Raw genomic sequence first — 16,734 nt, 5'->3', positions numbered from 1 at the left:
GGACATGTATGTATATACATGTGTATGTGGGTGGGTTGGGCCATTCTTTCGTCTGTTTCCTTGCGCTGCCTTGCTAACGCGGGAGACAGCGACAAATTATAATAAAAAAAATATTTACCTTTCAGTCCTATATATGTACATAAAACCAGTCCTACACATAAATGAGGTATATGCTGATGCCTCCCACTCTGTTTCAAATCATCCTGGAGCGGCCTTGAACCATATGTCAACAGCTGTAATAATTGATTCCTAGAATTTTCATGGCAATTAAGAATGATTATCAGTTGCCATGATTTGGTTGCCATGACAGTGATGCTTATGCAACTGGCAACCAAATGTAAACATGTGGAGACATGGGAAGATACATGCAACTCTGATGGAAAATAGTGATATATAAAGATATGTTAACCCTTTTGCTGGCTGACAAATCTGGCTGCATCACTCAGGTCTTCAGACCTCATACACCCCTCCAGATCACTGTTAATGCATAAATAATTTCTTTACAACAGCACTATAGAATTATTCTACGATTATGCATTATTCTAAAAGCTTATTCACTCACAAGGAAACAAAGCAAAGAAAGTATCTCCTGCCTAACATCAAAAGCAAAACACAGAACAATGCTTTTCTGTCAAAGCTGTCAGTCTGTCTTAATACATCTAAAATCCTTCACTACAGAAAGAGAAAAGCATACCCTACCTCACTGACAAGCCATAAATCAGAAAAAGCCTTATCAATGCAAAATCTATTGTCATCAACAAATATAACACTGTATGCTTAATAAAACAGCCTGTGCCTTCAACAAGAAAGCTGGCAAAATTTCTACTGATGCAGCCTGTGCCATAAGCCAGTGAATGGGTGAGATTCGTGCACCTTGCCATAATTTGTAGGGGTTAATGTTGATGATCATGAAATTTCATTTGGGCCCTCTGATGAGAAAAACATAACAGATTCAAACTATTTTTCCACTGCAGAGGCTTAATTACAGCTGCTATGAAGGATTTGCTTATTACCTTGTTTTTCAGTTCCTGTAAAATTATGTTGAAATAGCCAGGTATTTCTTTCTTTTCAAAATCTCAGGATGGGGAAACATAAAAACAGACCAAGCTTAGTAATAAAAGAATTATAGGGCAAGACACCTTTCATTAGCTTCAATCTTTCCAGAAAAGTCTTAGCACTGCCTTCTAAACTTAGACAATATATTAGTAAAAATCACAAAATTCATGAGTGTCTGCATGTACATGACCAATATAGCATAATTAGATGACCCATAAATTTTCGGCCAGTCAGTAAGCAATTTTTGCAAAATCCACTGTAAAACTTCAACCCCTTATCAACACAACATAAACACATTTCACACATACAGAATGTATTACAATACTTCAAACTTACCTACAATGCTCATAAGGATATCCACAAGGCTCAGATGCACATACTGGTTGTAATCCCAGCCAAATTTCCGCTTTGCATACAAATATCCAATATTACCAGTACCTGGTTAACAAAAGATGATGAAAAGAATTAATGGTGTGCATTGCATCTACTGCAATAACAAAAACAGTTTCTACATATAAATGTGTATGTGTATGCTTGTTTAGTCTCTGAAATTGCTGCTATGTGCTTATCTCTCTTCATTACATCTATTTGTGTCTTTCACAAGTCATAAGTCTGTAAATGTTACTATTTCTTCTTTGTGTGATAGTTGATTTGTACATGCAAGAAGAGGGTTTTACACAAATGGAAACCATCTCTACGTTCTCAGTGAATGTAGGTTTGCGGCAGGGGTGTGTGATGTCTCCATGGTAGTTTAATTTGTTTATGGATGGGGTTGTTAGGGAGGTGAATGCAAGAGTTTTGGAAAGAGGGGCAAGTATGAAGTCTATTGTGGATGAGAGAGCTTGGGAAGTGAGTCAGTTGTTGTTCGCTGATGATACAGCGCTGGTGGCTGATTCATGTGAGGAACTGCAGAAGCTGGTGACTGAGTTTGGTAAAGTGTGTGAAAGAAGAAAGTTAAGAGCAAATGTGAATAAGAGCAAGGTTATTAGGTACAGCAGGGTTGAGGGTCAAGTCAATTGGGAGGTAAGTTTGAATGGAGAAAAACTGGAGGAAGTAAAGTGTTTTAGATATCTGGGAGTGGATCTGGCAGCGGATGGAACCATGGAAGCGGAAGTGAATCATAGGGTGGGGGAGGGGCGAAAATCCTGGGAGCCTTGAAGAATGTGTGGAAGTCGAGAACATTATCTCGGAAAGCAAAAATGGGTATGTTTGAAGGAATAGTAGTTCCAACAATGTTGTATGGTTGCGAGGTGTGGGCTATGGATAGAGTTGTGCGCAGGAGGGTGGATGTGCTGGAAATGAGATGTTTGAGGACAATGTGTGGTGTGAGGTGGTTTGATCGAGTAAGTAATGTAAGGGTAAGAGAGATGTGTGGAAATAAAAAGAGTGTGGTTGAGAGAGCAGAAGAGGGTGTTTTGAAATGGTTTGGGCACATGGAGAGAATGAGTAAGGAAAGATTGACCAAGAGGATATATGTGTCAGAGGTGGAGGGAACGAGGAGAAGTGGGAGACCAAATTGGAGGTGGAAAGATGGAGTGAAAAAGATTTTGTGTGATCGGGGCCTGAACATGCAGGAGGGTGGAAGGAGGGCAAGGAATAGAGTGAATTGGATCAATGTGGTATACCGGGGTTGACATGCTGTCAGTGGATTGAATCAGGGCATGTGAAGCATCTGGGGTAAACCATGGAAAGTTGTGTGGGGCCTGGATGTGGAAACGGAGCTGTGGTTTCGGGCATTATTGCATGACAGCTAGAGACTGAGTGTGAACAAATGGGGCCTTTGTTGTCTTTTCCTAGTGCTACCTCGCACACATAAAGGGGGAAGGGGATGGTATTCCATGTGTGGCGAGGTGGCGATGGGAATGAATAAAGGCAGACAGTGTGAATTGTGTGCATGGGTATATATGTATGTGTCTGTGTGTGTATATATATGTGTACATTGAGATGTATAGGTATGTATATTTGCGTGTGTGGACGTGTATGTATATACATTGTGTATGGGGGTGGGTTGGGCCATTTCTTTCGTCTGTTTCCTTGCGCTACCTCGCAAACGCGGGAGACAGCGACAAAGCAAAATAAATAAATATAAATATTTTCTCAATATTTTCAATATTCTCTAAACTCAAAGTTTCTTCATTTAATGCATTCAATTTATCCATTACTCAACTATTATTACTGTTCTTTTTCTAGTTTCTTGTGTTCTATAGTTCATAAGCTCCCCTCTTCTTCAAAATCTAAATCTTAATAATGGCGTGCCAATTGCAGTACTTGAAGATTGTAATCATCCCCCATTTTCCTTCTCTTCCATCTCTCTTTTGTTATGAGCAAGACTATGGCTAGTATCCTTTCCTTGTGAGCAGTTCCTTCACATTAAGTACAGTCTTTGATGTCCTGTGTTGGAAATTCCTTTGCAAGTCTACATTTACAATACATCATGAAGTGGGACAACCAAACTGGTCATGCAATATCTACTTTATGTCTACTTTTTCATCTTTCTCACCAAAAACCAAACATAAAATGTGTCAGTCACTGGCTTTCCAACTGATCTTCTCTACTCATTCCTGTCCCTGGGTCTACAATATGTTGTAATTATTCATTTGAACATGCTCTAAAATATGTATTTGAAAGAAGTCTTAAAAGAGATCATTACACAGTTTACCTTTTTCTCAAACAATATCAAATGTTTATTTTTATCATTATCATTATTATACTTTGTCACTGTCTCTCGTGTTAGCGAGGTATTGCAAGGAAACAGACAAAAGAATGGCCCAGCCCACACATATACACATGTATATACATACACGTCCATACACGCATATATACATACCTATACATCTCAACGGATACATAAATATACACACACAGACATATACATATATACACATGTACATAATTCACAGCCTGCCCTTATTCATTCCCGTCGCCACCCCACCACACATGAAAATGACAATCCCCTCCCTACGCATGTGCACGAGGTAGTGCAAGTAAAAGACAACAAAGGCCACATTCATTCACACTCAGTCTCTAGCTGTCATGTATAATGCACCGAAACCGCAGCTCCCTTTCCACATCCAGGCCCTACTTAACATTCCATGGTTTACCCTAGACGCTTCACATGCCCTGGTTCAATCCACTGACAGCATGTCGACCCCGGTATACCACATCGTTCCAATTCACTTTAATCCTTGCATGCCTTTCACCCTCCTGCATGTTCAGGCCCCAATCACTAAGAATCTTTTTCACTCCATCTTTCCACCTCCAATTTGGTCTCCCACTTCTCGTTCCCTCCACCTCTGAGACATATATTCTCTTGGTCAATCTTTCCATACTCATTTTCTCCATGTGACCAAACCATTTCAAAACACCCTCTTCTGCTCTCTCAACCAAACTCTTTTTATTATCACACATCTCTCTTACCCTTTCATTACTTCGATCAAACCACCTCACACCACATATTGTCCTCAAACACCTCATTTCCAGCACATCCACCCTCCACCGCACAACTCTATCCATAGCCCACGCCTCACAACCATATAACATTGTTAGAACCACTATTCCTTCAAACATACCCATTTTTGCTTTCCGAGATAACATTCTCGACTCCCACACATTTTTCAACGCTCCCAGAATTTTTCGCCCCCTCCCCCACCCTATGATTCACTTCCGCTTCCATGGTTCCATCCGCTGCCAAATCCACTCCCAGATATCTAAAACACTTCACTTCCTCCAGTTTTTCTCCATTCAAACTTACCTCCCAATTAACTTGTCCCTCAACCCTACTTTACCTAATAACCTTGCTCTTATTCACATTCACTCTCAGCTTTCTTCTTTCACACACTTTACCAAACTCAGTCACCAGCTTCTGCAGTTTCCCATCCGAATCAGCCACCAGCGCTGTATCATCAGCGAACAACAAATGACTCACTTCCCAAGCTCTCTCATCCACAACATACTCCATACTTGCCCCTCTTTCCAAAACTCTTGCATTCACATCCCTAACAGCCCCATCCATTAACAAATTAAACAACAATGGAGACAACACACATCCCTGCCACAAACCAACATTCACTGAGAACCAATCACTTTCCTCTCTTCCTACTTTACACATGCCTTACATCCTCGATAAAAACTTTTCACTGCTTCTAATAACTTGCCTCACACACCATATATTCTTAATACCTTCCACAGAGCATCTCTATCTACTCTATCATATGCCTTTTCTAGATCCATAAATGCTACATACAAATCCATTTGCTTTTCTAAGTATTTCTCACATACATTCTTTAAAGCAAACACCTGATCCACACATCCTCTACCACTTCTGAGACCACACTGCTCTTCCCCAATCTGATACTCTGTACATGCCTTCACCCTCTCAATCAACACCCTCCCATATAATTTCCCAGGAATACTCAACAAACTTATACCTCTGTAATTTGAGCACTCACTTTTATCCTCTTTGCCTTTGTACAATGGCACTATGCAAGCATTCCACCAATCCTCAGGCACCTCACCATGAGTCATACATACATTAAATAACCTTACCAACCAGTCAACAATACAGTCACCCCCTTTTTAATAAATTCTGTTGCAATACCATCCAAACCCACTGCCTTGCCAGCTTTCATCTTCCACAAAGCTTTTACTACCTCTTCTCTGTTTACCAAATCATTCTCCCTGACCCTCTCTTTTTTGCACACCACCTCGACCAAAACACCCTATATCTGCCACTCTATCATCTAACACATTCAACAAACCTTCAAAATACTCACTCCATCTCCTCACATCACCACTACTTATTATCACCTCCCCATTAGCCCCTTTCACTGATGTTCCCATTTGTTCCCTTGTCTTACGCACTTTATTTACCTCCTTCCAAAACATCTTTTTATTCTCCCTAAAATTTAATGATACTCTCTCACCCCAACTCTCATTTGCCCTCTTTTTCACCTCTTGCACCTTTCTCTTGAACTCCAACCTCTTTCTTTTATACATCTCCCTGTCATATTCATTATTTCCCTGCAAAAATTGTCCAAATGCTTCCCTCTTCTCTTTCACTAATAATCTTACTTCTTCATCCCACCACTCACTACCCTTTCTAATCTGCCCACCTCCCATGCTTCTCATGCCACAAGCATATTTTGCACAAGCCATCACTGCTTCCCTAAATAAATCCCATTCCTCCCCCGCTCCCCTTACGTCCTTTGTTCTCACCTTTTTCCATCCTGTACTCTGTCTCTCCTGGTACGTTCTCACACAAGTCTCCTTAAATATAGTTATCTATAATTTGTTCATTATGAGTCATAACCTGGTCTCATTTTGTTATGGAGGATATGATCATAAGGACACAACTAAGAAGTCATGTCAAAAGGTGCTAATCACCTATTTCATGTTAGAGTGAGGTAGAAGTCTACACAACACAATCATTAACCCTTTCAGAGCTGTACCATTAGCACTACTGTATTCAATATGATGTGCACAGTGGTGTTACCAGACTCAGCATGCTTAAGGTTCCAATGCACCTTAAAAGTTTTCTTTGTCGAGGCTGTACCACTGGGACTAAAATTTTATTAAAGAACTTCTCACTTCAAAAAAGTCTATATTTCCCTGTTCCTGGAAGTGACACAGCCCTGTGCTAGAAAAAATAAAAAATTAAGAAATGTCCTGGGTAACACCAAGACCCTTTCACAAAAGTTGGTCCCAAGATAATCATTTAACATTTGGATGCCATTTCCTGCATTAGCAAGGTAGTACCAGAAACAAGAAAAGAAAGAGCACATCCTCTCACATACATTCTTGAGCTGTCATGTGTAATGTTCTAAAGCCACAGATCCCCATCTACAACCAGGCATTATAGACATTTACATGGTTTACCTTGGAAACTTCATATGCACTGGTTTAATCCATATCTGTATCCATATACATATATACTGTCTATCCCCTACTTACAACCTATGCAACTTCTAACCATCCATACGAACAACCATAGAAATATAAATAGAAAAATATGTAAATATAAAAATCAAGCTTTGTCATATGTCTGCCACTGTTAGTGGCTGCATGCTTATGATAGTGACTGTATGGATATATCCCAGCATCATGTACATCACAACATCTCTATCAGTTCTCATTCTCAGTTGTCATTCAGTAAGCATGCATTGCTCAAGTGAATCTAATGAATTTTCATCTTGGATTAACCCATTTCTGTATCAAACCCTGAAGAAGATGACAAGCAAGTGGAAAAACCCATCGAAAGGTTTGGCATGTATGAAGTCTACAATAATAACAAAGCAATGACAAGGGCCCATCCATAAAATGGAAAGGTTGTTGATACCTTGGATGGAAGATCAAATTCAAAAACATGTAACACTAAGCTTACTGACAATTCAGGTGAAGGATAGAAGTCTTTTTGAGACTTTGAGGAAGCAAGCAGGTGAGGGTGACATTGAAAACTTCACAGCGTCATAAGTGGTACAACAGATTTAAAAGATGTAGTGTGCACAAAGTTTGAGTCACAGGTAATGCAGCAAGTGCTGATGAAGGAGCTTCCAAAAAGGTAAAAACAAAACAAAGAATTTTTTTCAATAAACCTCAGAGTGATTTGAAAAAATGTCAATCTATAAAACTGGTTAAACAAAAATGAGACAATCACGATAGAACTTGCATAACGAAAATAATACAAATTCTGAAAAAATAAACTAAAGAATTTTAGATAAAAGGTAAAAAGGTACTACAGAATCATATAATAAAGCTGGTTGATAAAAATGAGATAATAATGACAGAAACTGAATAGGATAAAAGAATGCTACATATGTATAGCAAACTCTCGATTTGACTGACCCTGAGAGAATGATTTCGAATTTAATGGACAAGTAACAGTATACAAAGTCGTCATGTCATGCTGACAGATGTCAGACTTAAGTCCATTTTGAGGTCTGACTGGTTGGTCAAAATGGAACTCAGACGTACATTGCTAAAGCAGGGGTAGCAATGCTGTTTCCTGTGGGGTGAAGAAGTGCTGGAAATGGATGAAGGCAAGCAAGGAAGAATATGTATATGTCTATATACATCAATTATGATTATTACACAAAATTGCCATTTCCCGTGTCCGGGAGAAAGTGCCATGATACAAACGAAGAATATCCCATCCAATCATATACACACACATATTCATTCTATAAATTCATCATACTTAATCGCTGTCTCCCATGTCAGCATGGTTACGCAAGGGAAAAGACGAGAAAAGGCATAACCAACCCACATAAACATATATATACACATAAACACCGGCACATGCACAGACACATATGTATATTTCAACATAAACATACATATACATACACAGACATATACATATGAACACATGAAGATTTTCATACTTGCTGCCTTCATCCATTCCCGTTGCCACAAAATCGCATGAAATAACATCTCCCTCCAGCAAGGTAGCACTAGGAAAACCCAAAAAAGGCTGGCTACATTTTTTCACAATCAGTATCTACCTATCACGTATAATGCACCAAAACCACAGCTCCCTTTCCACATCCAGGCCCTACAAAATTTTCCATGGTTCACCCAAGATGCTTCACATGCCCTAGTTCAAACCATTGACAGCACATCAACCCCATTATACAACATCGTTCCAATTCACTCTATTCCTTGCATGCCTTTCATCCTACTGTATGTTCAAGCCCCGATCACTTAAAATCTTTTTCACTCCATCCTTCCACCTCCAATTTGGACACCCACTTCTTGTTCCCTCCACCTCTCACACAAGTATCCTCTTCGTCAATCTTTCCTCACTCATTCTCTCCATGTGACCAAACCATTTCATTACACCCTCTTCTGCTCTCTCAACCACACCCTTTTTATCACAACACATCTCTCTTACCCTTTCATTACTTCCTCAGTCAAACCACCTCACACCACATACTGTACTTCAATATCTCATTTCCAAGACATCCACCCTCCTCCGCACAACCCTATCTATAGCGCATGCCTCTCAACCATATAACATTATTGGAACCACTATTCCTTCAAACATACCCATTTTTGCTTTCCAAGATAAAGTTCTCACCTTCCACACATTCTTCAACGCTTCTAGAACCTTCGCCCCATTCCCCATCACTTACGCTTCCATGGTTCTATCCTCTGCCAAATCCACTACCAGATATCGAAAACACTTCACTTCCTCCAGTTTTTCTCCATTCAGACTTACCTCCCAACTGACTTCTCCCTCAACCCTATTGTACCTAATAACTTGCTCCTATTCACATTTACTCCCAGCTTTCTTCTTTCACAAACTTTACCAAACTCAGTCACCAGCTTCTGCAGTTTCACACCCGAATCAGCCACCAGCGCTATATCATCAGCAAACAACAAGTGATTCACTTCCCAAGCACTCTCATCCATAACAGACTACATACTTCCCCTCTCTCCAAAACTCTTGCATTCATCTCCCTAAAAACCCCATCCATAAACAAATTAAACAACCATGGATACATCAAACACCCCTGCTGCAAACCAACATTCACTAGGAACCAATCACTTTCCTCTCTTCCTACTCGTACATATGCCTTATATCCTTGATAAATACTTTTCAGTGCTTCTAGCAACCTACCTCCCACACCATATACTCATAATACCTTTCACAGAGCATCTCTTAACTCTTATCATATGCCTTCTCCAGATCCATAAATACTACATACAAATCCATCTACTTTTCTAGGTATTTCTCACATACATTCTTCAAAGCAAACTATTGATCCACACATCTTCTACCATGTCTAAAACAACAATACTTCTCCCCAATCTGGTGCTCTGTACATGCCTTTACCCTCTCCATCAATACCCTCCCATATAATTTACCAGGAATACTCAATATACTTATACCTCTGTAATTTGAACACTCACCTTTATCCCCTTTCTCTTTGTACAATGGCACTATACATGCATTTTGCCAATCCTCAGACACTTCACCATGAACCATACATACACTGAATATCCTCACCAACCAGTCAACATTACAGTCACCACCTTTTTTAATAAATTCCACAGCAATACCATCCAAACCCGCCACCTTCCCGGCTTTCATCTTCTACAAAGATGTATATATATATATACCTATTTATATTTATTTATATATTATACTTTGTCGCTGTCTCCCGCATTAGCAAGGTAGCGCAAGGAAACAGACAAAAGAATGGTCCAACACACCCACATACACAAGTACATACATACACGTCCACACACGCACATATACATACCTATACATCTCAACGTATACACATATATACACACACAGACATATACAGATATACACATGTACATAATTCATACTGTCTGCCCTTATTCATTCCTGTCGCCACCCCTCCATCTATGACATGACAACCCCCTCCCCCCACATACATGCAAGGTAAGACTAGGAAAAGACAACAAAGGCCACATTCATTCACACTCAGTCTCTAGCTGTCATGCATAATGCACCGAAACCACAGCTCCCTTTCCACATCCAGGCCCCACAAAACTTTCCATGGATTACCCCAGATGCTTCACACGCCCTGGTTCAATCCAATGGCAGCATGTCAATGCCGGTATACCATATCATTCCAATTCACTCTATTACTTGCATGCGTTTTACCCTCCTGCATGTTCAGGCCCCAATCGCTAAAACACTTTTTCATTCCATCCTTCCACTTCCAATATGGTCTCCCATTTCTCCTCGTTCTCTCCACCTCTAACGCACATATCCTCCTTGTCAATCTTTCCTCACTCATTCTCTCCATGTGACCAAACCATTTAAAACACCATCTTCTGTTCTCTCAACCACACTCTTTTTATTACCACTCATCTCTCTTACCCTTTCATTACTTACTCGATCAAACCACCTCCCTCCACATATTGTCCTCGAACATCTCATTTCCAACACATCCACCCTCCTCCGCACAACCCTATCTATAGCCCATGCCTCGCAACCAAATAAAATTAATGGAACCACTATTCCTTCAAACATACCCATGTTTGCTTTCTGAGATAATGTTCTCGCCTTCCACACATTTTTCAACGCTCCCAGAACTTTCGCCCCCTCCCCTACCCTGTGACTCACTTCCGCTTCCATGTGTCAATCACCTGCCAAATCCACTCCCAGATATCTAAAACACTTCACCTCCAGTTTCTCTCCATTCAAACTTACCTTCCAAATGACTTGTTCCTCAACCCTACTGTACCTAATAGCCTTGTTCTTATTTACATTTACTCCAAGCTTTCTTCTTTCAGACACTTTACCAAACTCAGACACCAGCTTCTGCAGTTTCTCACCCGAATCAGCCACCAGCTGTGTATCATCATCGAACAACAAATGACTCACTTCCCAAGCTCTCTCACCCACAACAGACTGCATACTTGCCCCTCTTTCTAAAACTCTTGAATTCAACTCCATAACAACTCCATCCATAAACAAATTAAACAACCATGGAGACATCACGAAACTCCTTCCACAAACCGACATTCACTGAGAACCAATCACTTTCATCTCTTCCTACTCATACACATGCCTTACATCCTCGATAAAAACTTTTCACTGCTTCTAAAAACTTGCCTCACACACCATATATTCTTAATACCTTCCACAAAGCATCTCTATCAACTCTATCATATGCCTTCTCAAGATCCATAAATGCTACATACAAACCCATTTGCTTTTCTAAGTATTTCACACATACATTCTTCAAAGCAAACACCTGACCCACACATCCTCTACCACTTCTGAAACCACAATGCTCTTCCCCAATCTAATGCTCTATACATGCCTTCACCCTCTCATTCAATACCCTCCCATAAAATTTGCCAGGAATACTCAACAAACTTATATCTCTGTAATTTGAGCACTCACTTTTATCCCCTTTGCCTCTGTACAATGGCACTATGCATGCACTGTGCCAATCCTCAGGCACCTCACCATGAATCATACATACATTAAATATCCTTACCAACCAGTCAACAACACAGTCACCCCCATTTCTAATAAATTCCACTGCAATACCATCCAAACCCACTGCCTTGCTGGCTTTCATCTTCCTCAAAGCTTTTACAAAATTATTCTCCTCAACCCTCTCACTTTGCACACCACCTCGACCAAAACACCCTATATCTGTCACTCTATCATCTAACACATTTAACAAACCTTTAAAATACTCACTCCATCTCCTTCTCACATCACCACTACTTGTTATTACCTCCCCATTAGTCCCCTTCACTAATGTTCCCACTTATTCTCTTGTCTTATGCAACTTATTTACCTCCTACCAAAGCATCTTTTTATTCTCCCGAAAATCTAATGATACTCTTTCACCCCAACTCTCATTTGCCCTCTTTTTCACCTCTTGCACCTTTCTCTTGACCTCCTGCCACTTTCTTTTATACATCTCCCACTCATTTGCATTATTTCCCTGCAAAAATTGTCCAAATGCCTCTCTCTTCTCTTTCACTAATAATCTTACTTCTTCATCCCTCCACTCACTACCCTTTCTAATCTGCCCACCTCCATGCTTCTCATGCCACAAGCATCTTTTGCGCAAGCCATCACTGCTTCCCTAAATACATCCCATTCCATCCTCACTCCCCTTATGTCCTTTGCTCTCACTTTTTTCCATTCTGCACACAGTCTCTCCTGGTACTTCCTCACACAATTCTCCTTCCCAAGCTCACTAACCCTCACCACTCTCTTCACTCCAACACTTTCTCTTCTTTTCTGAAAACCTCTACAAATCTTTACCTTCAACTCCACAACATAATGATCAGACATCCCTCCAGTTGCACCTCTCAGCACATTAACATCCAAAAGTCTCTCTTTCACATGCCTATCAATTTACACAAAATCCAATAACACTCTCTGGCCATCTCTCCTACTTACATACATATATTTATCTATTTCTCTCTTTTTAAATCAGGTATTCCCAATCACCAGTCCTTTTCCAGCACACATATCTACAAACTCTTCATCATTTACATTTACAACACTGAACACCCCATGTACACCAATTATTCCCTCAACTGCCACATTACTCACCTTTGCATTCAAATCACCCATCACTATAACCCGGTCTCGTGCATCAAAACTACTAACACACTCACTCAGCTGCTTCCAAAACACTTGCCTCTCATGATCTTTATTCTCATGCCCAGGTGCATATGCACCAATAATCACCCATCTCTCTCCATCCACTTTCAGTTTTACCCATATCAATTGAGAGTTTACTTTCTTACATTCTATCACATACTCCCACAACTCCTGCTTCAGGAGTAGTGCTACTCCTTCCCTTGCTCTTGTCCTCTCAACAACCCCTGACTTTACTCTCAAAACATTCCCAAACCACTCCTCCCCTTTACCCTTGAGCTTTGTTTCACTCAGAGCCAAAATATCCAGGTTCCTTTTCTCAAACATACTACCTATCTCTCCTTTTATCTCATCTTGGTTAAATCCAAACACATTTAGACACCCCAATCTGAGCCTTTGAGGGGGATGAGCACTCCCCGCGTGACTCCTTCTTCTGTTTCTCCTCTTAGAAAATTAAAATACAAGGAGAGGAGGGTTTATAGCCCCCCCACTTCCGTCCCCTTTAGTGGCCTTCTACGACACATGAGGAATTCGTGAGAAGTATTCTTTCTCCCCTATCCCCAGAAAAAAAAATATATATGTATATATGTGTGGTGGTAGTATGTGATAGAGTGCAAGAAAGTAAACTCGAGTTTGATATGGGTAAAACTGAAAGTGGATGGAAAGAGATGGGTGATTATTGGTGCATATGCACTTGGTCTTCAAAAGAAAGATCATGAGAGGCAAGTGTTTTGGAAGCAGCTGAGTGAGTGTGTTAGTAGTTTTGATGTACGAGACCAGTGTTATAGTGATGGGTGATTTGAATGCAAAGGTGAGTAATGTGGCAGTTGAGGGGAAAATTGGTGTACATGGGGTGTTCAGTGTTGTAAATGGAAATGGTGAAGAGCTTGTAGATTTATGTGATGAAAAAAGATTGGTGATTGGGAATACCTGGTTTAAAAAGAGAGATATACATTAGTATACGTATGTAAGTAGGAGAGATGGCCAGAGAGCGTTATTGGATTACGTGTTAATTGATAGGCACGCGAAAGAGAGACTTTTGGATGTTAATGTGCTGAGAGGTGCAACTGGAGGGATGTCTGATCATTATCTTGTGGACGCGAAGGTGAAGATTTGTATAGGTTTTCATAAGAGAGAATGTTGTGGTGAGGAGAGTGGTGAGAGTAAGTGAGCTTGGGAAGGAGACTTGCGTGAGGAAGTACCAGGAGAGACTGAGTACATAATGGAAACAGGTGAAAACACAGGACGTAAGGGGAGTGGGGGAGGAATGGGATGTATTAAGGGAAGCAGTGATGGCTTGAGCAAAAGATGCTTGTGGCATGAGAAGCCTGGTAGGTGGGCAGATTAGAAAGGGTAGAGTGGTGGGATGAAGAAGTAAGATTATTAGTGAAAGAGAAGAGAGAGGCATTTGGACGATTTTTGCAGGGAAATAATGCAAATGACTGGGAGATGTATAAAAGAAAGAGGCATGAGGTCAAGAAAAAGGTGCAAGAGGTTGAAAAAGAGGGCAAATGAGAGATGGCATGAGAGAGTATCATTAAATTTTAGGGAGAATAAAAAGATGTTTTGGAAGGAGGTAAATAAAGTGCGTAAGACAAAAGAATAACTGGGAACATCAGTAAAGGGGACTAATGGGGAGGTGATAAGAAGTAGTGGTGATGTGAGAAGGAGATGGAGTGAGTACTTTGAAGGTTTGTTGAATGTATTTGATGATAGAGTGGCAGACATAGGGTGTTTTGGTCGAGGTGGTGTGCGAAGTGAGATGGTTAGGGAGAATGATTTGGTAAACAGAGAAGAGGTGGTAAAAGCTTTGCAGAAGATGAAAGCTAGCAAGGCAGTGGGTTTGGATGGTATTGCAGTGGAATTTATTAAAAAAGGGTTGACTGTACTGTTGACTGGTTGGTAAGGTTATTCAATGTATGTATGCCTCATGGTGAGGTGCCTGAGGATTGGCAGAATGCTTGCATGGTGCCACTGTACAATGGCAAAGGGGATAAAAGTGAGTGCTCAAATTACAGAGGTATAAGTTTGTTGAGTATTCCTGGGAAATTATATGGGAGAGTGTTGATTGAGAGGGTGAAGGCATGTACAGAGCATCAGACTGGGGAAGAGCAGTGTGGTTTCAGAAGTGGTAGAGGAAGTGTTGATCAGGTGTTTGCAATGAAGAATTTATGTGAGAAATGCTTAGAAAAGCAAATGGATTTGTATATAGCATTTATGGATCTGGAGAAGGCATATGATAGATTTGACAGAGATGCTCTGTGGAAGGTATTAAGAGTATATGGTGTGGGATTTAAGTTTCTAGAAGCAGTGAAAAATTTTTATCAAGGATGTAAGGCATGTGTACAAGTAGGAAGAGATGAAAGTGATTGGTTCGCAGAGAATGTCAGTTTGCGGCAGGGGATGTCTCCATGGTTGTTTGATTTGCTTATGGATATGGTTGTTAGGGATGTGAATGCAAGAGTTTTGGAGAGATGTGCAAGTATGCAGTCTGTTTTGGATGAGAGGGCTTGGGAATTGAGTCAGTTGTTGTTCGCTGATGATACAGCACTAGTGGCTGAATCGGGTGAGAAACTGCAGAAGTTGGTGACTGAGTTTGGTAAAGTGTGTGAAAGAAGAAAAAGGAGAGTAAATGTGAATATGAGCAAGGTTATTAGGTTCAGTAGGGTGGCAGGACAATTTAGCTGAGAGGTAAGTTTGAATGGAGTAAAACTGGAGGAAGTGAAATGTTTTAGACATCTGGGAGTGGATTTAGCAGTGGACAGAATCATGGAAGCAGAAGTGAATCACAGGGTGAGGGAGGGTGAGAAGGTTCTAGAAGTGTTGAAGAATGTGTGGAAGACCAGAAAGTTATCTCAGAGAGCAAAAATGGGTATGTCTGAAGGACTAGTGGTTCCAACAATGTTATATGGTTGTGAGGCATGGGCTATAGACAGGGTTGTGCAGAGGAGGGTGGATGTGTTGAAATTGAGATGTGGTGTGAGGTGGTTTGATCAAGTACATAATGAAAGGGTAAAAGAGATGCGTGGTAATAAAAAGAGTGTGGTTGAGAGAGCAGAAAAGGGTGTATTGAAATGGTTTGATTACATGGAGAGAATGTTTTAGGAAAGACTGACAAAGAGGATATATGTGTCAGAGGTGGAGGGAACGATGAGAAGTGGGAGACCAAATTGGAGGTGGAAGGATGGAGTGAAAAAGATTCTGAGCCATTGGGGCCTGAATATACAGGAGGGTGAAAGGCTTACAAGGAATAGAAAGAATTGGAATGATGTGGTATACCAGGGCGACGTACTGTCAATGGATTGAACCAAGGCATGTGAAGCATCTGAGGTAAACTATGGAAAGTTTTGCAGGGCCTGGATGTGGAGAGGGAGCTGTGGTTTCGGTGCATTACACAAGACAGCTAGAGACTGAGTGTGAACGAATGTGGCCTTTGTTGTCTTTTCCTAGCAATACCTCGCACGTGCATGGGGGGAGGGGGGAGTTGTTTCATATGTGGCGGGGTGGCGATGGAAATGGATGAAGGCAGCAAGTATGAATATATACATGTGTACATATGTATATGT

At 40.7% G+C, this 16,734-nt stretch overlaps 1 protein-coding gene across 1 annotated transcript in view; it reads right to left on the bottom strand.

The window, feature by feature from the left end:
* LOC139763164 (proton-coupled folate transporter-like) overlaps window positions 1-16,734 on the bottom strand; it is a 235,165-nt gene that overhangs the window by 123,704 nt on the left and 94,727 nt on the right. The window contains exon 5 of the mRNA XM_071688875.1: window positions 1,393-1,494. Within this exon, the coding sequence (XP_071544976.1) occupies window positions 1,393-1,494 (102 nt within the window). The remainder of the gene's footprint in view (window positions 1-1,392; window positions 1,495-16,734) is intronic.

This window comes from Panulirus ornatus, chromosome 46, assembly GCF_036320965.1.
Source record: "Panulirus ornatus isolate Po-2019 chromosome 46, ASM3632096v1, whole genome shotgun sequence".
Taxonomy (NCBI): domain Eukaryota; kingdom Metazoa; phylum Arthropoda; class Malacostraca; order Decapoda; family Palinuridae; genus Panulirus; species Panulirus ornatus.
This window is presented reverse-complemented; position numbering and strand designations above follow the sequence as displayed.